This window comes from Sitodiplosis mosellana, unplaced genomic scaffold (assembly GCF_009176505.1).
Source record: "Sitodiplosis mosellana isolate CC-2019 unplaced genomic scaffold, AAFC_SMos_1.0 Smas_scaffold_22, whole genome shotgun sequence".
NCBI lineage: Eukaryota > Metazoa > Arthropoda > Insecta > Diptera > Cecidomyiidae > Sitodiplosis > Sitodiplosis mosellana.
In genome coordinates this window covers 69011-96731 of record NW_022595264.1, presented here as the reverse complement: position 1 = coordinate 96731, position 27721 = coordinate 69011, and the positions used below count along the sequence as shown (strand labels likewise).

At 36.6% G+C, this 27721-nt stretch overlaps 1 protein-coding gene across 8 annotated transcripts in view; it reads left to right on the top strand.

Moving 5' to 3' along the window:
- The first annotated feature begins 4628 nt into the window (after positions 1–4628).
- Positions 4629–27721, top strand: part of LOC129568758 (excitatory amino acid transporter 1) — a 35055-nt gene continuing 11962 nt past the window's right edge. Inside the window, exons 1-4 of one of the 8 annotated variants that reach the window (XM_055447016.1) lie at positions 4629–5509; positions 23844–24344; positions 24432–24527; positions 26002–26175. In XM_055447016.1, coding sequence (XP_055302991.1) covers positions 24175–24344; positions 24432–24527; positions 26002–26175 — 440 coding nt within the window. In that variant the 5' untranslated portion in view covers positions 4629–5509; positions 23844–24174. Of the gene's footprint in view, positions 5510–14429; positions 14657–14680; positions 14856–19046; positions 19218–19372; positions 19414–21963; positions 21979–23843; positions 24345–24431; positions 24528–26001; positions 26176–27721 lie in introns of those variants that run through there. The other 7 variants (XM_055447014.1, XM_055447015.1, XM_055447021.1 and 4 more) reach the window with 7 other exon arrangements.

Here is a 27721-nt window from a genome sequence, read left to right as displayed (position 1 = left end):
TGCGATTGGTGTTATTATTTCGTTTCACTTCTTCTTCTTCTTCTTTCCTTGTTGTTCAGAGGAATTTGATTTTGTTGTGATTTGTGGTGTAATGATTATGTTCCAAGTCACACACATGTGTGTCTCAGTCGAAATGGTTGCAATAAAATGTAAGTATCATCTGCTGTGCAAATCGTCGTCATATCGCACAGGTGTTGCATAGCATCGTATGCTAGACGTGTCTCGTCACCGCATGCCTCTAGCACATTTGAAAGAATGAGTATTAATTTTTATGATGCACATTTAGTGCGCGGCATCATATCGTTCACTCTTATTAATTATCGGTTGGTGCGTCATGAAAAATGTGTTCACTCCCGTTTTCATTTGGAACAATGCACAATTACGACTGCCAACGACAAATGGAATTCACATATAATCACCAAAGTATTTCCACGTCGTTCTTCGAATGTGTGTGTGGGTGTGTGTGTGTACACATACACCCGATTATAAAGAGACAGAAGTTTTATTCTCTTTAGCTCTCGCGTATTCTTTTCCTATTTAGCATCATTCATGTAGTACATATATCCAAGGGATCCTATTGAAATTTGATGAGACAAAAGCGAAAGGGAAGAGAAAAAGAGTGTGTGTGTGTGTGTATGTGTGGTCGGTGAAAAGATAGCGAGCGTTAAGCGAGAGGGAAAAGTGTTGATAACGACTATCGCTCATACCAACGGGTTTCAGCACTCCGAGTACATATGATTGGTTGGATGGGTGATGTTGAATACTAACAAATGATAATGAAATACACTCATTCACGTACACACATTCTTCCACATCACATCCATCATGCAAATGCTAGTAACAGACCAACATACCACCATGAGCACAAATAGCAACAGCATCAACAGCAGTCGAACCAAATATAATGGTGTAACACATTTAATGACGCCGTAATTATGTGGATTAAGCGTGTACATCTAATTTTTGTGCTTTTCGGATAATTCACGTTTCAAAACGATGAAATTAAATTTAAATGGCATAATGTGTTAAATCAGAACACGTATGTGACAGTATCGCTTCTTTTTTCTTCCTTCTTCTACGTCGCCTATATTTTACAGCCAAGCGCCTTGTATGCTGATTATGTGTGAAAATGTTGCTTTGAATTGATATGCTTTCGTCATTTGGTATGTGCAGTCAAGCGCAAGAATTTAAACACGCGAGCCAAATTGAGTTATCCAGTAATCTTATCGTGTATACATTCTGAGCCTGTCAACAGGATTTACGATCGCATACTTTTTGACTAACCGTTTTTCTTTCAACATATTTGGTTGATACGTATCCCACATATTTATGTGATGAAAGAAAAATAATATGTCCAATAAAAGGATTCGACGATGAAAAGTTGAAGATAAACTTTGAAAAAGTATTGACAAAACTATCAACCTTCACCTATATATGTATATGTTCTTCATGAATCGAATATATGAATTAACGTAATTAATGGCATTTTAATCAAAAGAATTTTAATGACAGTATTTCTTTTCCCATATCGCATTCACTTTATTTATTTTGTTCAACAAAGTTTTTTTCCCCGTTGCTTCTCGAATGAATGTTGTCACGTGTAAAACGCTCTCTCGCAGTAAATGCGATGTGGAAAATAATGCGTAGAAAAGCAGCCACTTTACTGTGTATAACTTGATCATAGAAGTCATTATAATTATGTTTAGCCTTGATTCACTTCAATTCTATCGGGATTTAATGCAACCATGGAACCATGGAATGAATAATGTGTTCAGACGACACAACGGAAAAAAACGCACATCCAAATTAATTAAGTCGATTCAAGTTTTTCTTGTGATGTGCACTTTTATCTTCTTATAAAGTGAAATTAATCCAAATAATGATTCAACGCCATGCTCACCCATATTCGTTTGTGTGTGTCTGTGTGTGCGAATTTGTGCGTTTTAATGGCAACGATGCTTTGCCGAATATGAAAATAAATAGCAACCATATAATATATCTCGTACGAATTAGGTCTATTGTTCATCCGCACAATAATTTTCATGGACCAAGTTTACACTGCCAAGGGAGATAATATCACACATACATTTATTACACATTTGATATCTAGCATTTAACCAAACGTACATCTTTATATGGTGTCACAAATTCAAAGTGGTGGATTTTCTGTAAGAACAAGGACGGGTGCGAGCGAGCAAGAAAACGAACAATAATGGATGGAGGAAAGGGAAAAAAATCAGCATGCGCAACATACTATATTCATTGTTCGCTGTCGTCCTTTTAAGACATTTCCTTTTTTCTTAGCAAGTGAGAGCGAAAGCCAAAACTCAACACGATTCAATCTCAAAACTTGATCCTTTCTCGGCCTTTTTTCTTTCTCTCTCTCTCTCTCTCTCTCTCTCTCTCTCTCTCTCTCTCTCTCCAATAATAATGCTCCAACACAATGAGGAACATAACTAACCAGCGTGCTGTCGCTATTACGTTTTTGTCATTCAATGAAGAAGACGAGAGAAAAAAAATGATGACAATAGATCGAAGAAGCACACGCAAATATATCCATCGCTGCTTCGGTTCTATTTTTTTTTCGAGTGAAAAGACATTGCAATTCCGTTTATAAGCGCACAAAATCCACAAAACAAACACACACAATCTATAGCATATTTTTTCCCGAGAATATTAAGGGGCATTTGCGAGCGACGAGTCACAATGTTCAACAGCATCTCACGACAAAAAGTCCCTGTCGCTCGTTTTTATACACAATTTTTTTGTGTCATTTGTTCGTTGTTCTGCCATCGTTTTTGAGCTGGCTTCAAATGTTATACATGTGTATAAAAACGGTTGTTATGTACGAGTCGCGCATTAAATGAAAAGAAAGCATCAACAAAAACAGCAACAACAAATAGAAACACAAATAAAAATGGATCGTCGAGCTCTTCGTAGTAGTATCTATGACAACGTTCTGCATATAATTCACGAATTAAAAAGGAGCTCAAAAACTATTCACTAGCATTCGAAGCAATGTTGACATTTCGCTTATCATCCAAATCATGCTTTTTCTTCTCCTTGATTAAACTACACCAAGCTTAACGACGTTAACATTTCTGCATCACTTAAAAATTGTTTCGATTTTTCATTACAGTGGCCAATGGTGTGTTGCATTTGATTTGGAAAATAAATGTATAAATGTATAACAGGATGCTTGCAGAAAGGAAATTAACAGCAAATTTTTCTCTTCGTTTTCACTCGAGATAAAACACGTTATACATAGTTGTGGAATAAGTTCAAAAGTTAAATCAGAAAGGCTTTTGAGTGATTCCTCGGTCGGTTTGTTCGTTCTCTTTGGGTGGCATGTGTGTGCATCAAGCCGAATCGTCGGATGTTTGCAAAAGAAAAGAACAGAAACCACATTTTTCATCTTAACACTTCATTTCTTAGAAGCGTCGTCTATCTATCGCCTAGCTAAATAACTCAAGTCGAATATGTGTGTTATGTGCGTCGCATCCGTGAAGAGTGAATATCTATTCAAAGTGAAAAATACTTTGCATGAAGTCGTTGATGTAGTGCCTCGATTAAGTTAAGTTCATATTTGCTGTCGCTCGTCTTTTATTAGAATTTGAACGACATGGAAACGTGAGCACTTTTTTCTCATTCGTTCGTTCGTTCGTTCGTTCCCTTTTTCATCTCATTCACATTCGCAACTTGTTCTCTATTGGCATACGCTAGGTGAAGCGCATATAATATACACATAGACACGCTGTGACAGTGGCGGTGGCAGTTATCAATATAAAATTTGTTGTTGTTTACATATTCCTCTCTCTTTGTACCATGCCATAGAGAGAGAGAGAGAGAGAGAGAGAGAGAGATGTTTACCTTATTTTGTTTTGCTCTTGTCATTTCAGGATTGTAGGCAAAAGCATCACTCCATGCTCACCCTCTCCGCAACGCCGTGCTTTCTGCGCCATACTCCACTTTATTCATGATGTGCTGTTGTATCCAGTTGACATCTCTCGTATCAAAATCACCCGAAAAAATTATGTACGCATCGCTTTCTCCATCCCTATCCGCACGCAATAGTGATACATAATAATGGTTGGGATTGTTCGTGCTGTTCGCAAATGCCTCATCCATAATCCAGATAGTAGTATCCATGTATCTCTAGAGTAGTCAAACGATTCGACAGCCAAAGTTGCGTTTCATTTTTCAAGCGCTTATTTTTATGTACGACACTTGCCTTGCCTGCTGCCGTATATAGCGAGTAAGACGCGAGCGCTTGCTTTATTTATATTTATTCGTGTGACTTGTTGTTGTCCAATACAAGGCGCTATCAGTACGGGGCCCAAGGTTGTACACTAATACTGATAATGTTGTGCGGAGCACGTATCGAGGCGAGCGTGTCGCAAACGACAAGTCAGTCGAATTAAATATTGCTTGATGTACTCCGTTCAGGCTTTGCCATGATCGAGAATGGGAAAATCGCTTTCGAAGGTATCAACGCTGCTGTTGTTGCTGCTCACTGCCACTGAATGTACTGTGTTTTGTGCACGCTTTGCTTTTGCTGTGCACAATGATGTTTGCTACGGTGCTTGTTCGTTTTTGCGAATGAGATTTTTAGTTTTTTTATTCGGTTTCGTTTGGTACGTTTCGGTCGGTCGGTCGGTGGATTGTGTGTTGTCTGTGTGTCGCACGCTCTGTTGTGTGTTGCTCTCTTTCTCTCAGTGTCGCACTCACATTGGCTGAATTCTCATCAGTTGGAACATCAAAATTCAGACTCATTGGATTTAGTGCAAATCGTAGCGTTGTTCTGATACAACACACAACTCTCTCTTTCTGAGGTGCATATCATTTTTGCGAAGAATAGATACGAACGAACGGGAAAAAAACGTTAAGCGTTATTTTCTGGTTCGAGTGAATTGTTATGTTCTGGTTTGGTTGTTGCTGCTGGTGGTGCGAATTATAGTTGCTTTTCTACGGTTATCCATTTGCTGATTTTATTTTTGCCCGAAAAAAGTTCTTGCGTGAAATATTTACATTCAACTTTCGATCCAATGTGTTTCACAAATCTCGTTGGATTTGGTGTGCATTAAATTGGCTGCGATCATTTCCGTTCAACAAGTGCGACACACAATCGTTCGTTGTGCACCGTTCAAGCTGTTTCAATATTGCTTTGTAACCTCCTTCAATTTATTTTTAAAATTTATTGTCACCCTTTTAAACCAGGCTCAATTCTCCATTTGTCTGAAAATTGTCTGCCACTCTGCTTACGACCGAAACAATCTAGAAAAAAAAATATTTCAGTAAATTTGGTCACAAAATACGAAAGGAAAAAGATAAACTATTAAAAAGTAACGTTTCGCGCGCGCTAATAACAAATAAAGTTCAACGATTTTTTGTCTCTGCTGAGTGTTTTTATTGTTCATTTGTGCTTTTTAAGTGTTGAGATTGATTCATCACCATAACACGTCAAACATACACACAATTTGCGTAGAGCGAATTCGCGAAATAAAAATCAGTAAGTTGACATTTTTGACAATTTGTGTGTGATTTTTTCCTTTGGTTCCGCAGATTGTTTGTTAAAATTCTTGCTTAAAATGACTCCTCATAAAATATTAACGATGACGAGGTATATTTCCCCGATTTGATGACCTTTTCTGTTTTATTGACAACGAAATGATGATGCTTTTCAAAATTGGCGTAAAAATAAACAAATTTATCTTGGAATATGATTTGCATGACGTAGAACACTTTAACCGATTATAAGTTTCATTAAATTAGGAAATTAAATGGCTTTGAATCTGAGAAATGCAATTTTTGTTTTTTTCCCTGTTGAATTTGTGTTATTGATCCATAATGTGTGCAAATCTAACGGTTAACCTCGATGACTGTCAATCATTCATAAATGATTGATGTGACAATGTTAAAGTTCAATTTTCTGATACTTCTTATTACTTCGTTTTTGACTATGAACAAAGCTTTCGCATTGATTGACAAGTGCAGATATTGACCCCAAAAATAAAAAGGGCAAAAAATGAAAAGAACTCAATCAGTTGGAGCAAGTGTAAACAGTAGATACATTGTCGTGTTTAAATACATTTTAAATTATAAAAAAAAATGGATGAAAAATGATTATAGAAAGCAATTAAACGTTACTTAAATTAAAATGTGCTGATTCAAACCGATGAATGCTAATATTAATTAAAATGTTGCGCTGTTTTTTGTTCGACATCGTTTTTTTCATTGATTGTTTTTCTTTTGCTGACAGCCCGACTCGCATTTCATTGGGTTAGCAAGTGAGGACAAAAAGGGCTCAATAACGAATTTTCTCTTCTTGTTTTTCTTTTTCGATGTTCTTATCATTAAAAATCGTCTGAACAAAAGGGAAAAAGACTCAATTAATGACCGACATTCCGAATGAAAATTAAAGAAAGAAGAAAAAAATGTTCTTTGATAGAAAATAGATTGAATAGATGATCCATTCTGTGCAAATCATTCGTTTGCATTGGCTGTGTCAATCAAAGTGCTGGAAAAACAAACAGTCACGATAGCTTATCCTTCGAAAGTGAAACTGACTTTATTTCCACAGAAGTCAAAACTCATGACCGTATAAAAATGTGCAAAGCTTTGGTTTAAATAGAAAAGTCCATTTTTTAAAAAACTTTTACGCTGAAAGATGACAACGGTTAATCATATTTCAAGTCCATCTTATGCCTCCAGAAAACTCACAGTGAATTAAAGCAGCGCGCGCGCTCGAATGTAATTAATGAAATTTGCTAATTGTATTTGTTCAGTCCGGGAATTTGAAAGAAGAAAACCGAAGCCCATTTGATTATCTGTGTTCAGCGTGAAAATGTTAATTTTCACTTCGCTTGCAGAGATGGCGATGGCCTTGGGAAAAAAATTTCCATTCTGGTGTATCATTTCGTTTGATACATACAATTTTCTTTCGCCGAATTTTTTCCCTGAGCACATCGGAAGACACGATGAGAAGTGTGCGACACCAACGGGATAGAAAAAGTGAACGAACGAATGAATTGAAGTAAATCACGTAGTCAAATTACGTGCTTAATCACCGTTTCTAAGAGCGGGACGAAATGATACCAATATAGAAATTAGTTGGATCACTATATCGTGTCATTCAACACCCAATCAGTAATGGTGTTGTTCGTTGCAAAGCTTTAAGCGTACATTTTCAACACACGGAGTATATTTTTGGCTGTATTTGCATAGCAATTTTCCAAAAAGCTATTTTATCGCCAGTACCAGAACCGCTACCATTGCCATCATACACACTTTAGATGTGTACATTAAATAAACATTTAATTTCTGTCTTAATCGTGTAACTTTTTAATCATTTTTGCAAGAAATGTTGGATTCGGTTGCAAACACGCACGCAAATCGTCTTGTTTGGGAATCTCAATTTGATGATGAACACATTAAGTGAAACGAATCGGAAAGCAAATAGAAATAGAAACCAGTAATGTGCTTGTCTCTACCAGCTCCAATCGAATGAGATATAAAAAAAAAGGATTGTCAATGAAGGCTTATTAAAAAAGTTAGATTGAATTCTTGATTTGTCTTTGGATCCGGTGTGCGTTCGCCATCAGTCACAACCAGAAGTGAAATTGATCCAAAAGAAGCGGAACGAGAAAGGAAGAACGATTCGCGATTTCTGTAGAGCTATTTGTCGATGACTCACACAAACCGACACAAACACACGCACCAAATGTGCACGAGAGAATATTAATTTGGTTTTCGTGTTTGGCGTGACCACAACATCAGAATAGCATCGATTGAAAATGTCAAACGCAAAATGCGTAATGGCCGACACGAGTCGAATGCTCAAGCAAAGGCAAACACAGAGTGTTCAATTGATACCAATTCGCCTGGATTTCCGATTCCTTTACCACTTCGATTCCTAGAGCCTGTGAAATCATTCGGATCTTCGACACCTGTTTGAATTCAACCAACGATGATGATGATGATGATGACTCTCTTTCCAGCTCTCTTCAGTGTTTACATTGGTCCATTCACATTATTTACACTGTATAAATAACAAATCGATCTCGGTTGAACAGGCAAATAGCAAAGAATCTCTCAACATGGTTTGTGCCAAGCCCAAATGTAAATAAAACTTGCAATAATATTTTGTCACGTTTACGATTTTTCCACCATTTACCATACACACACATTTTCTTCAATGCGAACCGAAAATCTATTTCCTAATTCGCGTCGCTATGCAACGTTGCCGTGCTCAATGATTCCCTCTTTACTCTCTTTGTCTATTCATTCCTTCGCCATATCAGCACCGCTTCGAGTAAATAAAACAAATACACACATCGACAACAGCCAACAGTAGTATTCAATTGGCTTATGGTATGAGTCTCATACACTTCCGCAATCGTCATTGGAATAAACCATACGTTCGCAACCAAAAACCCATCTCATGCTCAAACATAAATTTCATCGTTTTTCGTGCAAATCGATTTCCATCCCGAGAAATCCGTGGAATTTAACGGTTCGCCTTTCTGATGTCAACCAGAGAAAATTCCTGTGGATTGTGATTTTCTTTGATTTCCATTCCTTTCATTTAGTTTATACAATAAAATTGAAAACGATACAATTCTCAATCAATGAAATCATTAAATTCTTTCTCATATTTCACGAGAATCAATTAAGAATGAATATTGAACCGAAAAAATCTCATCAAGGAGACTGGAATAATGAATTCAAAAGCTCTTTGGAAAACTGCTCATTCATCTTGAACTTCGACATAAATCTGGTCATGTTCATGTTAACGATGTAAACTAATACCGATACTTGCCCATAAAAAAAAAGAATGAATAACTGATTTGAATTAGCTTAAAGCGGCAGGTGCTCATTTAAATTTTATTGTTATTTTTATGAGCAATTAATTTTAATGAAACACCATTTAAAGGTGTATTCTATTAAACGAGAGCGAGTGGGCGAGAGAAACTCCCATTTAACAACGACGGATATATGAATGAAATGTGTGTGTTTGCACGGTGCACAGGTATAATTTTCATTGAAATTGAAATGCAAATTCAAACATTGAATAATTGCTGGTTACATTTCAATAGTCATTTATATAATGTGCGATATTGGTGTGATGAGGTGTTAGTAGCGCGCTCAATGCATTTCAAATGTTATCTATATCTATCTAACCATATCTATATATGGCATTTCAGTATTCAAACTTGTGAGAGCTTGAGAGATTGTGGCACAAACAAACGAATCGATGCTTTGCATTGACGTTCAAATAGATCGATACGACCATTGAATGGAGTATGTTCAGTCATTTAGTGCTTCAAACGAGATTCAACGGAAAAATTCAGTATATATTCTGCGTTTACAGTGTGCTACAGAGAACTATAGTTGATTCGACAGAATTGCATTTCAAAACGTTAATTGCTATTTCAATATCGAACCATCATTTTAGCTAGAGCACTTTTTCAAACATACAAGCACACACAACATACACTCAAAATAACTGGCGAAACGATTTTATTTGCGCTGAAACTTCTATCAAAATCCCGAATCGGGCCTTTCGTTCGCACAGCCTTCAATCGATGGACGATTCTAAATGAAACATTATTCAAGAATGAAAATCTAATTACCTGCACTCAAATTAATTTTCTATATACAAAAGCTACAAAACAGTACACTCTTACACCGCGTTTCACACGTTGGAAAAGTATTGAACCATTTATAAGCCCAGGTGCCAAGATTTTCGATATATACAGAACTGGGTGTGAATGGCTACGTATTCTCTTCGAGTTTTAAATGAACGTTGTGTTAGTGTGTGAGAATGATGAAACGAAGAGTCTGAAAGCGACAGTATTGCGATACATTGATGCCAAAAGCAATTATGCATTGTTCTTGAAGTCAAAACAAATTTTCCCAGCAGAAAACCACTTGTTAGACAATGTCATTGTCATCGAGACCGAGTGCACGCGCGAACCCATTCGCTCATTTGGTCGCTTACTCGCTTCACCATCTCTCAGTTCATTTGATTTAATAATCTTGACACGGGAGGCGTTATAAATGGGTTTTATATGAGAAAGTCCCTGCGGTAATTTTCCAGTGATTCCATTGCTCGAGGCGATTCTGGCTTCAATCACAATTTCATCGCTTGTGTGTGTTGTTTTCACAAAGAAACCATCTCTTCTCGCCTGCTAGCGATGGCTTTTAAAATATAATACATTCATCTCATGCGCGCAACTACCAGCCATTGGGAGGAAAGTGTGTGTACAAACTTGTGGTCGTTTAAATAAGAACGATTTGCATTTTGTATTCATTGCGATGTCATTGTTGAATTGGAGCCTTTTACAATTTAAGCCGCATCCTTTCCCATTCAAAGTAATTCGTTCTATTTATGTTTCATAGGCATGACGAAAAAGAAAAAAAACAACAACAGCAAGAGAGAGGGAGGGGAAAGAGAGTTTGAAAAAAAACTAAATGTCTATATAAAAACTCTTGCCATCTGAAGAGAAATTAATCGGGCCCGAAGAAGTGGTTAACGATGTCTGATGTCATTTGATAACTAGTTAAAGTCGCAGTAATGACAAAAAACAAAAGGCACAAACGACGAGATTGTTGTTTGCTATTGCTGGTCGTCATTGACGTGAGCGTGAGCGCGAATCCATTCGCTCGTGTCCGCAAACAATCTGTAAACAAAGACCCTAGAAAATCGTTTCAAACCACCGCAAAGTGATGTCGAAGAAATGTGGAAACAAAGTGACGAAAAAGTTTGTTTGTTTTTTTTTTGTTTGCAGTCGTTCCTTTCTTTATGTGTCTGTCTTTGTCTCTCACTCCCACACTGAATGCCACATTTACAAATCAGCAAAAGCAACGGCTCTATTAATGGAAGTGTGGTTGTCCCAAGCACATAAATTCAACACGAGTTCAAGTGGAAGTAATTTAGAAAATTGAAGTTGAAAAGTTTTGCTAATGCTTGCGAACAATTTCTTTGTAGTATTCGGAGGGTGACTCAATTATCGTTAGATGTCGACTCCTAACACACATCTCGAAATTTTCTCATAAAAAAATACGTATACAGATATAGAAGCATCCAATGCCTCAATTTGTTTTAGTCAAGCGCCAGATAAATTTTGCACGGTGCAAAAACAACTTCACAAACCATAAAAATGACATTATTCTCCGCTCTCTCTCTCTCTCTCTCACTCGGCACCTCGACAGACAGTGAATGCTCGGTGGTGCTGCGTGCATTGAAGTTAACTAGATAAAATACAACGAACAACGTACGATGAATAAATTGTGGTGGGTAAGACGATAAAAGGTCGATTACGTTACGATTTAAGAACGAAAGTGTACGATACATAATAATGACACGTATTATGTTTAACTAAAACCAATTTTCACTCATTTATTCATCGAAAAGCGTATGATTAATACTGAAATGATTCGATTAGTTTTGATTTTATTTTCTACGTCTCTCTTTCTCTATCACCTTTTTCTCTCTTTTTCCATCGCATCTCCGTTTCGAAAACATTCACAATTTTTATTCCTGTATGTACTATGTACAATCTTTCCTGTTCATAATAAATATTTGGCCAGATATTGAGTGGCTTTTGTGGACGGAATTTCAATGAAATTATGTTGGTTTTGTGTAGCCGGATGTGGAAAAGCTCTTTTTATCCCGCACAATCAAGTCATGGTGCGAAATAGTCATTTAGTTAAACGTCAAAAATGGGTGAATGAATTGAGTTCCCCCCATTTATTTCTAAGCATCCATTGCAGCCGAATCAAACTGTCAACGCCTTTCACCACAATTCTTGGCCATTGTTCCGATCGCTCTTTTCCCTTTTACCTTTTTGTGTATTCAATGGCAAATGGAATGGATTCGTCCATTCAAAGATGGTATTGTTCAACGTTTCCCAACATCGGATCGGCGTGTCCATTGTTTGGCATAGTGAAATACACACGTGCATCCTTATACACAGACTTATAAGCGTCAAGCTTCAGTGAACACACCGATCTTCTTTCCTATGTTAAATCATCATCATGTGTAACGAGGCTTTCTTTTATTCTGCCCAGAGATAACCAATCTTTACTGCCAACCATATTGTAGTTCAATTTTTCTTCAACGAATCTCATAAATAATCATTTATACCGGTTGGCCTGGTTTTTCCACAACGATATATTAATTTAATCGCAACGAAATTTTTCGCAAACATTTTTTTTTCTCGTCTCTCGACCCCACAATATATTGTGACATCCTATTATGTTTATGTATCTGGCAATATTTTCTTGCTCTGCCCACCACCACCGCCGTCAACAACGAAATGAATTTATTGCGGTTAGAGGGAATAAAAGACAAATTTGATATAGTAAGGCTGAAAGTTGCGGATTAAGATATTGAAAGCAGAAGTAAATCGAATCAATACACTCGTAACTTTTGATAGAGTATGAACACTCTACTCAGTCAGTATACTGGAACATTTGGCAAAATATCCGTTCATCTCAAATGAAAAGAAAGATGATTTTAGAATAATAAGGAAAGCGGGCGCGTCGACTAAAACACTATTGAGAATATGGTATTCGAATATTTGTACAATGATGGATGTCGCTTGTTTACATTTTACCCATTGAATAAATGGACATTATGTAACCATTACTGAGGTGTCATGTGAGGCAATCTTTTTTCTATGATTTTCCTCCGGCTAATTGAGATGTGGAATGGATCAAGCACTCCTTCACATAGATTCGTTGTTACCATAGATATTAAATCAAACATTGAATGTGAGGGATGAGTGAGCATGGCGACTGGCTGTTTATTTGTTTCAATAATGTCAGAATGCCTGAAATATGAACCTCTCGAACATCGGATTCCGAATTTCCTAAATCTTTGGCAAAGATAACGCAAATACATCGTTCGATATATATATAAATATGTGCCACAATCCAAACCAAATTGTGCTGATTGTTTGCTGAAATATGGTATGTGCGTGGTTAATAAGCGTATACGAGAAAAACCATAACATTATCATCGAAAAACAAGAGCAAATATATTTTACGCTGCTGCTGCTGTGTCTATTGTTTTTGTTCGATGACCGGGCCGTGTTTCGGATAGAATTGAAATATTGCTACACGCTTTTCTATTGAATATATGCTTATGCATGCAATCATCGTTATAATTCGATCACATCCAATTAATGTTTTGATTGCACAACATTCGCATTTTACTGTCAATGCTCATCTCTTCGATTGAAATCCATATTTAATGGCATGTATTTTGTTTGTTCGCTTTTATTCTTGGGTCAATAAAATCAATTTGTCACTGTGATTTGTTTTCTATCATCGCCATTAGCTACAATACGCTGTGCATATATATCCCAATTACTACCAAATTGGCTGAGGTTTTTTGGGTCGACATATTTTTTTTCCCAGGAGAATGAGTTGTAATAAAATGTAATATGAGAACTTGGACGAATCTAACGAATTTGATGCCCTAGCGATTTGAATGTGACGACTCACTCATATGACTCACGTTTGTTCAATTCGAATCAATTTCGGCTGCAGTGTATCAAATTTTAAAAATAAAGCGAGCAAAAGACACATTTCATACAAACAACATAGGCATATGTGAAATCAACCGGTGCGTTTGTTGTGCAACGAAGACAAGTGGCCGCTATTGCTTCACTTAACGATCTCTTTATTAGCATAACAAGTTCACAATTTCAATTTGTTTGTGCTAGTCTCTGACTTCTGTGTGTCGCGTAGGCCCTTACTGCAATCAATGACGAACGGTTTTGTTGAACCTTAACTTCGTTAATGACGAAGGTTTCGTGAATATTCTTCTTCTACTAACTAGATAAATGACGCGCCCACGATTTCAAAATGCCTTATCGTGTATGAATGACGAGGCAAATGCCAATTTATCTTTTCATGTGCGTATAATAGTAGATCTTTTGTAAAGGGATTATAATTAGGGAAATTTTTCAAGTGCATTTCGGTTGAAAATATTTTCATTCATTTTTGTCAACGTGACCATGGTCATACTATAAATAGTAACTGCAATTCAATGGTGTTAATGAATCCATGGGAAGGATTTGTTTATCGACGGGATGGCACTTCTTATCGACTCATTCGGCCGACCAGATTAATCACATTATGATTGAATGAATGCCCAGATAATATTGAATAATACATTGTGTTTACGCCATCGAAATTTCTCGCACTCACTCTATCGAAAAAATTAAGTAATGTGCTTTGGGCACATAAACAATCTTTATTGTAAATCATTGAGCTGACAGCCCAGTTCGGGCCAGCGGTATATGCACAATTCATACGTGTTGAACGCAATCAGCTGACACGATGCGAGATAAAACACTTAAACAAGAATGTAAACAATAAATAAAGTGTGTTGTTGCACGAAGCTAAATATGACGATTAGTCTAGCGTCGGCATTTCAATAAGAACATAACAACGTGCTTTCGATGTGGAAAAAAATGTGTTTGTTTGTTGTTGTAAGTGCACAATCAATAACATTTGCAAATATTGTAAATGTTTTTACGGCAAAAATGAGGTGAATATGACAAGTCCGGTATAAGCCAGAAATGATCCGATCGCTTGACGCAACCACCGACAGTTTCAATTCAAACCAATTCAAATCGAATAAGTAAGCAAAAAATCTTCTTTACAGTTTTTTTTTTGATTAACGCAATCAGATTTGGTGAGAAAAAACGACCATAAAAACACTAGTCAAATCGGCTCAATGAATAACGAAATGGCCATTCGTTGATAATTCCACGTCAATGGAATTCATTTAATTTTCGAAGTGGAAAATCACCTCATAAGCTTTATGAAAACTGTGTAATGTACGTATACAAATGTTTGGTATAAATGAATACGCCAACCGTTTTTGGCCCAAACTACGATTGACGCGGTTGTATGGTTCCAAAGCAATTGCTCCCCAGATCATATCTCCCGTTCAGCCCATGAGCTTCCCACCTTCCCATGCCATTTGAAAAGTGAACAAAGATCTGCCATGTAAATGGCCTTCTTATTTCCATTTTCCCCATGAACCAAGGCCACAAACGCACCATGATAATGCAGAAATGTATTTGAAAAAAGGATTTGATAATGGTTTTTATGCGCGCTGGCTCGCTCGCTCGCTTGCTTGCTCACCCTTGGTCTGATCAAGCAATGTTGCATTCGCAATGGAGATAACGACATTTACATTAAATGCGATGCGATGAACATTCACTCGGTCAATTGATATGCTGTTGTCACATTGTTCATTTTATTGTCGCAATGGTGTTGAACGTTGCGGACGTAACTAAGCTGACAACGGGTGCTCAAGTTTCAATTATGTGTACGCTGTTTTGCATATTCATGAGAAATCCCCAAGACAAATTGATTTTCTCCCTCTCCCTCTCTTTTTCTCCCTCTTTCGTCTGACTTTTTTTCCCTTCACCACTATCCCAATGTCGGACGTATTGATGATTCCAACGCTGTTTTGATCTTTTCAAATGCATGTCATTGTTTATGCAAATCAATTCACAAAACAGCAACGGTAATAACAAGCAGAAAAATTTAGCACTAGTCAACAGAAAAAAAAAATAGTCCCATTTAGAAGTCATAATAATGAGTAAGATTTTGCGCATAGCGACTCGAGTTGATGGGGTGAATGAAGCAAATGGTATCCATGGTTGTTATCACAAGTGTAACATACAGATTCCAGCTTCAAGAAAATTCTCTCTCTTCCTATCGCTCTCTTTCCCTCTCGACAAAAGTAGCTAATTGATAAATAATTCATATTGTTGCGTGCTCAAACTGAATATATGATATGTTCTATCACATCCGTAATCCGTTTTGATTAATTTTGTGCGAGCATATTTTGGAAGTTTTGAATGTCATCTCGGTAAAAATTTAGCTTGACTGAGCCTGATCAGTATATTTAGATGATGCGATAACTATAAAACAGAGCAGAACAGAGAAACATTCATAATTATTTGCTAATTAAATTCCAAGTGTTGGAATTTTCAACCCTGTTTGCAAATTAGATAGATAGTTGAGATTGAAAAAGTATTTGATTCATGTAGGAATTTCATTGGGTGTTTTCTTTGATGATGATGGAAAAAAAACACGCTTGGTTCGAATGAATGTGCATCAATCTCGTTGGGTAAAATTGTTTTGCCAGACTTTGAAGTAAATGAAAATTCATTAGACTGTTAATATCATTATTATTGCTTTCCTACATCATTAGCATAAAATCTGCATTGTAAAAATGCGGTCAATCTCAGACAGACAGGAATTCAGGCGCAATTAAGCATTCCAACGCTTATATCATAGATTTGACTTGCGATTGGCATCATCAGCCCAGTTTCGTGGCGAATTCTATCTCGCCCCCTCAGAAAGTCAGGGCTCTCTCTCTCTCCCATCCGCCCTCTTTCTATTTTTCACATCAGTATTCAAAAGCATGACGTTGGTTTGATGAAAATTCCAAATAAATCCCTGTTGCGCTCGACCATTCATGCTTGTCGGATACATACGTAGAAAAAAAATGAAATATGCTCTCTCTCAAATCAAAAGGGTGAAGAACAATCGTGTAAAATATTCACAAAAAATAAAATTTCATTCTCGCATCGCTGCTTTTGAATACGGTATGTACCTCGCGATGGATTTAACTCTTTCATTCACCATATATTTGTAACAAAATAGATGAAATCCATTTCATGAAATTGTTAATGGTATCAAAAGACTCGGTTTTTCACTCGTTCGCTCACTCGCTCGCTCTATATTCATTTGTACTCCTCCTCTTTTGTGGCTTACAAATTGTGGGGTGGTTTCGTATCATTGTTGACGCTTTAGCATTTTTCCCATTGCTTTGCAATAAAGTGAAATTGGCGTGCACGTATTATAACCGCAAATAAAGTTTAACGATATTATGTACGGCAACGAGCGAATGAATGAATGAATGAATGAATGAATGAATGAATGAATACTATGAACAAAAGCATATACAACTTTTCCAATCGAACATCAACTTTTAGTAATCATCGCATGTGATGGCGCTATAATATGCAAAGCATCCTGACAAACAACATAGTTACGACAGTTTCAAATCTTTTTCTATGGAAAATCTAAAATGGAGAGAAAAATGTGCTGACAACAGCACCGCAAAAAAGAAGAAGAAGAAAAACGAAATTGTATAGGATTTCACATGAAAAGTAAACGAGTTGCGTTAATATTGTGCATGAACGGACCACAAAAAAGTTAAAATCTCGCATCAAAGTGAGCTATGGTAAAGTAGAGAAAAAGAGGATTCACGTCAAACTCGAATGTTAGAGTGCATAATATATGTGAGAGTAGCAACGTCAAGAGCTAGACCACGATGTTGATTCTGCACTTCATCTACTTGGGAAATTGAAGCTCAACTTTTATTCCACATACACACTCCCCTCCTATCTTTCCATTCATTTGAATTGTGTTTACGGTACAATGACGAAAAGTTTGAAAAACAAAGACTTTTTCTAAGCAAATAAATGCGCTTTCCCCTTTTCGAATTTTGCTAAGCTTCATTCCTTGAACATAGGACGCAGCAGCGAACGAACGAGAAAGTAACAAAGAAGATTTTTTCCACTCTGATTTACGTTCGGGCATCGAAAATTCCTTTACTTGGAATTGAATTGGGTTGGCCTCGAACCCACACATTTTGCATAGATTATTTACTTGGTCTCGTCATCTGTCCAAAAATTTTGTATTCATGAAGTAGTCGCATGCACAACGAGAGAGGAACGGGCAAGGAAAAAGACTTTCTGTATCTTTCTACTGCTATATAGATACATTTGGCTTGTGTTTGGTTTTTCTTTTCTTCTGTCCACGCACGTAGACAATAATCTCAATGTGATGCTGCCTCGCACAGATTTTGATTCTATCAAACCCACTCTGAATCTCTTGCAAATGCTCACTTGACTTTCCGTAACGACTCATAATAAATTATCTACAAGATAATCGCACAATAACTCGCCGAACTCTCAAGCGTACAGATATTATTACAGGCTAAACTCCGTCAAGTGTCACATAATATGGTCGTTTAGAATTTTTTGCTGCTACGTATTCCCTACATGATGTTCGATTTTGTTCAAGAGGCTGCCATTTTCTGCGGCAGTTCAGCTCTTCTCCTTCGATTTTAGCTCCTTAAACAAAGTGTTTTTTTAATAGTATCACATTAAGATGGACTATAGAAAATTGAATTCAATCGAAAAATATCGCTAAGGAGCTTTATAGCTTAATTTTTTTTTTGTTGAAAATTTACATATTTCGACGAAGCAACAAACAGTTCAACAGATTTATGAGTAGCCATTATATGTGCAATTATCGTATATCTCTCTCTCTCTCTCGCACACACATACACACACTCTCTCCCTTTCTCTCTCTCTCTCTTCATTTCATAATCAAGCGTTTCATTCATAAAATCTGAATTGTTAGACTTGCTCCAACATATTTTTTAAAGTGATGACCACTGAATTAAAATCCGTTGTGCCAATTGTGATGTATGCGCCCGAATAGAGAAAAAGTTGAAAACGACAAAAACCTATTTATACCGTCAACGATGGGTTCACGGGTTTGAATTTCAAGCATGAAAATGTTTGAGTTAGCGCGAAATTGATGCCAATATTACTATCATCCGGTAAATTGATAGGCATGTGAATGAATGAGCACGAGCACACATATATATGAATATGATGAGCCAGCATCGCACATAAATATACACACAGAAAAAACACAAAAAAATTGTTTCGTTGTAATTCGACTGGTTCTTACATGGACCCATGACATATACGGTTCATTTGCTATGGTGTAAAAACCAAGCGAAGAGAAAAAGAGACAGAAAGACAAAAAAACTGCAACGATATTAAGAGCAAATGAATGAATCAAATGCAATCAGTGATAGCGATGGCGATAGCAGCCAGTGATTGGAGCTTGAATATTATGTGGTCCATTTTGGTTTCAACCGTGAAATGTGGGGTCTCATTCCAGTGCTGGACGTTGTGATCAATAGTGTGGTCGATTGTGCAAAGCAATAATAAACGCTCTTTGTGTGTCTCTCAGTCACCGTACTGTCGAATTCTTATCAACGACTTTATTTTCGGCCATTGACTCGTGGATTCTATCAATAATTTCGTGGCGTGTGTTCTTCTATCAGAATTGCGATTGTGCGAGAGCGAAAAAAAGTGCGTTTTTTCCAGTTCAAACAAATTTGATAACAAATACATATAGTGAAGTGATTTCCTTTTGAAGCAGTCAACATTAGGAAAAAGAGTTTCATTGAAAAAAAATGTGTTTCATGTTAGCGAATAAACAAATTCTACCGAAATGAACCGATTATCTTCCTAATGAACTGAATCACTACGGGTTGCCATTTATCCGGTAAATACGGAATTAAGTGAAAATGATGAAAAAAAGACTTTCAAATGGAAAACATAAAATCAAAAAATCATCGACGAATACAATTCAAACCGATTCAACAGTGCATTAACACAGTCACTTTATATTGAACATTATCGATTTTAATCGATCATTATTTGCACAGAGCGCGCACACGCACACACGTTCGCTCGCAAATTCATGTATGAATGAAGCCCCACAATATCAATTGCATTTCATTCGGAATGGTTCTATTGTTGTGCACTACATCATTTTCGCTGCTGTGGATTTATTTTTTTCAATTGTTGTCAAAGCTGATAAAACAAAATCCCGCATTATTCCACATGTATCTTGCCCCAGGCAGCGCCCACCCATACACCGACCATATATGACCTATTTCGTTTACAAAAAAATTTGTTCGCTCTAACCGTTGAGTGTGTGTCTGTGAATGCAAGTAGTGCTTTTTTTCGTCATTCACTCGCTATTGTTAGTTGTCGTATTCGAGTGTTTGTCACAATGAGTGCACGAGCTCGTTGTCAGTATCGGCGGTTCGACAGTTGATGCCGCACAATTTTAATTAATCGGATTTGAGCATTCTTGTTGTTGTCATTTTGTCTTTTTCATTTTGTTCATGCGCATAGATAGATGTTGGAATGCTATTAAATTTGTCTGACTCCATTTGCTTCCTTTGAAGAGTTACGTCTACGACAATCTACCAAAGACTCAAACTTTGGGTATTTTTTGTGTGTGTTTTGCTTCCACACAAAATCAATGTCGGTGCAGTTTGTGTGTTTTTGTTTTCGAGTGGGTGTAAACTTAACCCAACATCAATCCGATTCTTTTCATTCGATTTGCTTTCGAAGAAATACGCTGTTTTACTTCGCCTTCAAAGAAAAACAAAACCATTTTTTCTGCCATAGATCTGCATTCCCAAAGCAATCAAATTAAATTCCTCACATTAATATGATGTCTCAGCAGAACATTTCTGATGAGAAGGAGGGAGCACAGCACATCCATGATGAATATTGTCGAAATCTACAACGCACACACACAAAAAATGACTTGAGGTATACATATACACAGTCTGTGAACCCTGATTGATTGAGTAGCGGAGCAAACGTCTCATTATGTCTATTAAAATCGATATATTGCTTCCATCGTCTCAATCAATCTCTCTCTCTCTCTCTCTCTCTCTCTCTCTCTCTCTCTCTCTCTCTCTCTCTCTCTACATACAAATTGCTATCACTTCTAATTTTGGATGAAAAGTTTCCTTGCGGTTTGCTTATTGTGTTAGCGAAATCAATCAATTCGACGGGTAGTCATATTTCGTTATTTCGCTTTCATCATTAATGCATTGTGTATCTCTAATCCTTTTTTTCTCTTGTTGCTCTATTCCGAATACGGTTACTCTGTTGACTTCCTTACACTTCGTGTCATTTACATTGGATATGGTTGGAAAATGTGAAGAGAAATCACCAACCTCTTTTATGCGAATGAAAAATTGAGGCAAACTTGTTCGTAATATTTCACAGTTTTCCGACTGGCTGCAACCGAGCAACAAGAAATTGGGATTCATCCATTTTGCATTTTTATTATGAAATGGAACAACAACAAAGAAAAAAATAATATCATATTCGTTCTTAGTTTTTTTCTCCTTAACGTCTCATGTTTTATTCGCTTCTGTTTGTTGGATTGACGTTGAGAATATGAGGAAAAGCCATGACCTCGATAAACTACTTTCTGAGCGGATTAAGCGGAGAGTGAGAGAGAGAGAGAGAGATAGATCAAAGAAAGTAGCGAAAAGTGTGTAAAATCGGATTGGTTTCAACAAAGATGTTTTCACAGTAGCAACGCTGAACCAACGTTGAGCGCAATATAATGTTGAGTTTAGTGGGTCGGGCACTCAATTCAACGTGTTCAAAATTCAAACAACAAAGGAAATATTCATAAGCGAATGTGAGCTAATTGAATATAATCGTTACACATCATCCATCCATCCATCTAATTCGTCGTCGCACATAAATTGTGTACGGTCTCTCGAAGCTGTGCTCGTTATCAGCTTCAGCGAAATGTGGTGCTCGCCACTGACAAAACTATCACTGAATTATCTATATATACGTTCGGGAGCTTTGATACGATACGATTTGTGATATGATGCGAAGCAATGCAATGTGTATGTGTTATTTATACCGTGCGCGCATAATATTCCCATTTTCAAATGCTGACAATGATATTCAACGCGAAGTTTTATTCAATCAAATGAACAGCAGATAAGGTACGCAGAGTCACGTTTTGTCACTCCACTGATATACTCACTACCGCCGCTGAATCGTTGGCACTCACTCGAAATTAAATTTCAACTCCCTTCCTTGGAAATGTATTGCATTTGTAATCTCAACATTTCTCAAATTGTTTCGTTCGTTCAGTTGTTGATTTGGATTTTTGTGTGGAATATTTGCTGTTTCTGGTGATACGGGAATGTAGTCTGATTATGGTGCCTTCAAATAGACAGCAGACTCTAGTAAACTGACGAAAATTCCACGATGTCTATCAATAATGGAATTGAATGTAAAGCGTGTTTTGCCTTATTGAATCGCGTATAGTTTTCGTTCAAGCTCAATACTTTTTCCACCTCCGTTTCGGTGGAAGGGTATTATCCTGTGCCATTGTGTGGGGCAAGTACGCTTTTCAAAGAGCACATGACGAACATGCTGATCATAGCGTCAACATGTAAAAGACGAGATAAAAAGTCAAGTGAATCAAATTTCCATAAATTATCATAGTTTTTCCATCACTTCGAAACGGACTCCACTTTCGCCTCGACAGTCTCGAATACACACATACGCGTGCAGATTGAAAATCCCTTGATTTCCATGTAATTTTATATTTCGGCATACGAAAGAGCATCTTCATCATGAATTAAATTCACGATTTCATTGTTGGTTATAAATTGATTTCTCGTCCTTTCATCACCATCGAAATCAATTGTGTGGCGCTTTGATTCAATCGTGACACTTTCTGCTTGACAAAATCAACAATTGATGGCAAAAACATGTAAATTTGCATCATATTCGTAAACACGAATTCGATAACCGAAATCAGTTTCAGTCACGTCAATTCAACGAAGACGAAAAAAAAACGTACTTACGTATCAACGCTAGAAATTTCAAGTTTCAAACTAGAATCAACCGGATATTTAACTGAAATGTGTTCACAGCACATTTGTCGTTTTGATTTTGTGCCGCAAATGAATTTCCATATGCCATTTACAGTTACATCGGTGCATTTGGTGCGTCTTTATTGAAATCAATTAAAAAATTTTGTGTTTCTGTGCAATGATGAAAAAAAAAGTGCAAATAAATCCAAAAATTCAAGTGTTTACCAGTTTTGTGTAATCAATGAAGACAAAAAAAAACTTGACGAATATAAATAAGAATTGCTCGCTCATTTTCAAATGTGAATGAATCATTCGGAATGCGCGAAACGAAAATTGACGTTGAAGCACGTTCGGTGCATTCGTTGTCTCTTGTTATTCTGTTTTCCTTTTGCGTCACGGTCGCTCACAAAATCGAAATGGAAAGTAAAACACTTATGTGTCGTGCATAGTTTAGAAGCGCACAAACAAAAACACTTGGAGTCAAATGCGAATTTAATGTGGGCAAGCAAAGAAATAAACGCTAATAATTAGATAATAGCATGGTTGAATGCACGTTGCAGCTCACACACTTTTGTCGCGTGGAAAGAAATGCTCATTCTCGTGTTACATATTTATGTAGTTAGAGTTAGGGTGCCTTTTGAAATGTTAACCGCGTCAATTTATCGCGCACAAGCGCGCACATCAGCTGGCCAATGGCAAGACAAATCCTCTACAAGGAGCTATTACTTGACTATTTTGAACCAATTTTGATGAATTTGTGCACTTTTTAATTGAACACTTGCAAACGGCCATAAGTCGATTAGTTTGTGCATTGCAATCAATGTAATATAAAAATAAATTCAAATGATATATTTGCATGGTATTTTAACACAATTACAACGATTGTTTGTGGCGGCAGCAACGACGACGACGGTGTTAGTGGTGGTGGTCGATGCTGCTGTTTTTTTTATATGTTCGTCTAATAACCGATAGCCGACGCAATAAATCTCAATTGATATTAATTAGAAATGACATTTGATGGCAAAACTGACTTCGTTTTCAAAATGGCCAATATTAAATATTGGACAATGAATTGCGCGAGAGATTGTTTTGTAGTGTGCATTTGGTTGCATTCGACACACTAATGGGGAGCATTTTCTCAAGTTTAATGCAAATTAATTACTATGTGCACTCATTAGAGCAGCTAATAAATTGTTAAATTGCAAAAGATGCAATGAATCGTCAGTTAACAATTAATTAACATTTTGATCTGTTTTTTCTTTCCTTTTGCTTTCAGAGAAATAACGATTGTAGACAAGTTTTCGGATTGAGATAAAAACTATTGACGCATATTTTCCAGCATCAGCAACAATCGAACAGCATAACCGCAACCACACACACTCGCGATACATATTTTACAGGCATTCAAATATTTTACTCTTTTCGTCTGCGCTTTTATTTTAGAACGTTCATAACGAAATTCGGAAAAGTGTCACCGTCGACGGAACAAAAAAGGGATTTAGCGTAGTTTTTATCGATTCCCGTCTCTCTATCACACACACACACACACACACTCTCTCTCTCTTCTCTCACTCGTCGAATACATACATAAACAACGGCTCAACAAAATGCCCGTGAACAGTAGAGGCTTTATCAAGCGAAATTTGCTGACCATTTTAACATGTGTCGGTGTACTTAGCGGTGTCTTAGTCGGTTTGATCACGAAAAACTCGAGTTCAGAACCATGGACAAAGCGTCAAATCATGTATATTCAGTATCCAGGTGATCTGTTTTTAAGGTATGTAACATCAAATTTGTTTTTTTTTTCATGTATTTTTGCTGTGCCTTCGCCAATTTCAACGTTTCTTGTTTCTTTTTTCAACAGAATGCTTAAATGTTTAATAGTACCTTTATTAGTGTCGTCAATAACATGCGCCATCGGCTCACTGGATTTGAGCATGTCCGGGAAAATCGCTAAAAGGTAACCGAAAAAAAAATTGCATCATTATCATCATCATCATTGCATGGATGCAACAGCGATGACACGATTACATAGAATCTGTGGATTTGTATGACCTCACAGCAGTTTGCCAACTAGCAAATGGTTTTGTGACAAGCTGGCAGAGTGTAAATAAATATGCTGTTTCCGATTGAAATAAAACTGGGCATCAACAACAACGACGACGATGCAAAAAAACACACAGCAACCAATCAAAACCGTACGGTATTTAGTTGAAATGACATTTCGAAAGCGTTTTTCCTTAGTGTCGTTTTTATTCGCCCCGTTGCACATTCGACACATAAGCGCTTTGAAAACCGTACTGGATGTGACGTTGAACTCTCTTTCCGTCATCTATGTTCACCATTACATTCTTTTTATACGTTGTATTTGTTCCTCTTCGTCACGAAAAAAATGAAAAAAATGGAAATATCCTAATGGCTCTCGTAGTCTGCTCAATTCAGCCGCATAAACTCGTCGAAGGAATCCATGTAATAATGTAGCATGAGTTTGCTGCCGCATTTTTGGCACGCTTCCAATTGTGCAACAGATTCTTGATGATGGGTTTTACTACGGTTTTGTGTGTGTGCGCGCACTTGTTGATTTTCCATGTTTTGCTTAGAAATGAAAATCATGTTCATGTTGTGTTTGGCATCAGACTACACGAAGAAAAAACAAATCGTTCGTTCGCTTACTCGTTCTCAATGGATAGATAGATGGATGGAACGGTTTAAAAAGTTGTGCAAGTGATTTGTTGATTTTTCTTTTTGCGTTTTTTTTTCTTCCTTCTGTGAAAAGTAAACGTGTTCCAGACAGTTTTCAGGCAAAGACAAACACGAAGCTAAATTGAATCTAAACTTTGTCTATTGACTGAAGGCAAAACAGAAGTTGTGTATCAATCGTACGAAACATGTTTTTGTTTTCGTGTGAATGTGTTATTATTGTCAAATGTTAATTTATGATTTGACCTTGCAACGCAAACCACGTCATTCACGCAGATAATAATAAATTACCAACACTGGATCTCTTGATTTATGTGCATTTTTATCTGGTTTATAATGAAATACATTCGTGTGTTGTTTTTTTTATCCGCCCACCCATCATCATTTCCACTTGCACCAATAACAAAACGACACCATACACACAACGCAATTAAACAGCCATACATCGAATATATTCACGGGCAATGTAAATCATTGCAAGCGCATTTTTTTTTTATTAATTCAAATAATCCAAACCATGCATATCCGGATGTGATATGATTGTGTGTGTGTGTGTGCAAAAGCAACTACCGACCGTTTGTTGTGCATGAAATGAGATATTAATTGAAAACATGAATGGATAAACACCTGCCTAGCTTTCCATTCATTTCATTTTTGTAAACAATTTTTCTATAGATGAGTAAACCGCATCAATTCACCTCTTTTCATTAAATTATTTGTCATTTTTTTTACAGAGCCATCACATACTATTTGACGACAACAATATCTGCTGTCATATTGGGTATTATTTTAGTGACAACCATTCGTCCAGGTGTTATTGGAGGCGATAATAACTTTGCTACAAACACAACTTCGAAAAGCGATTCGAAAAAAGTCTACACAGTCGACACACTGCTCGATTTGATTCGGTAAGTGATTCTTCTTCGTGCAATGTTGGCTTATATAGCCAAGAAGTTTATTATTTCCATCACTTTTTTTTTATATATGTATATGTACACCATTTTCTTTTAATTCAGAGCAACACATAATGACATGAGTGCTCTTATGTTTCGATGATTTTTTGTGTATGTAGCTTTTATCGTGTTATATTTTCTAAAACGGAGCTCGTTACCACGAAGATTGTGTGTTGCTAAGCATTTTTCTACTTGACGCTATTGTTCTATTCGTTTTTTCTTTTCTCCATAACTTTCGCATTCACTTCTCATGTTTTGTAAAAATTACGTTTGGCATTAAAGACGCATTACATACCCTCATTAATGTATCCATCAAGTTATGAAACTTATACAAATTAATAAATTGAATTATATTCGCATTCCCAGCTTTTTCACATAGATAATTTTCTGTTTGCTCTAATTCAGAGTCGTTAATTTAAAAAGACGCATAAAATGTATTTCCAATTAAAAAGATTGTTCGTAAGAGGCATTAGTCGAGGTCATATTTTGGAAATGTGAAGGGAAAGAATCACAAATTCTTCATTTCGACACCACTATTTTCAACTTAGAAGGCAAACTTATACGAAAGTTGTGTTTTATCGCTCACAAGACTCTCCTTTAATGAAACCTTCAACAATTCCACAAATTTTCAAAAACAATTAAAACTGGCAATTCCCGTTCAATTTTGAAAAAAAGTTGGGTAAGATGAACTTCAGTTCTTTTTCGATGGGATTCCAGTGATTAAACAGATTTTTCACACTTTAAAAACTGAACTGACACAAAATTGAACAAATCAGCCTCTCTGATCGTCTGTACAAACAGATAGGAAACGTCAAACAAGAACAGTAGAGCGGCACCTGGAGACTGGTTGGAAAAATTGAGAATCATGCAGATAGTCTGCTGTAACAAATTCGCGTCTGTGTTTGTTCAAACGTTGAAAGTATGGCACATTGCACTTAGTCCCCAGGTGGCACTGTATTGTTTACTATTTTCATGTTCAGAAAGGCTGGAACAAATGATCCATTGATTGAATTTCTGGTACGTTTGAAGTGTTCGGAAAATATTTACTATGAAATAATGAGCTTTTTTCGCTTATCAAGTGTTATCTGAATATTGCGATAATTTATTTTTGGGGAAAATGCGCGAATGATCAACTTTTTCTTAAATTATTGCAAGACTTTACACATTTGGAGACAGTTTACAAAAATGATGTTGATTGGTTTATAGATAATTCAAGGTGCTTTTGGTACCAACCGAAGTTTACCCAATACATCTGAATTTTATCAAAAAGAGAGTAGAACAATAGGACCAAGCGAAAAAATGCTCATTGCGCTAGCCCCAAGCAGTTGTTGTTTATCAGTTCCACGAACACAGACAGAATCAACCGAAAACGTTCCATTTTAAACATATAAATTGAAAAAAATACACGGATTCTGTAACATTTCACGAATAAATATATAAATTAACAGCTAAGTGTTTTGTTTACACGAATGTTTCTCAGTAAGTAAACGAAAACATTCCA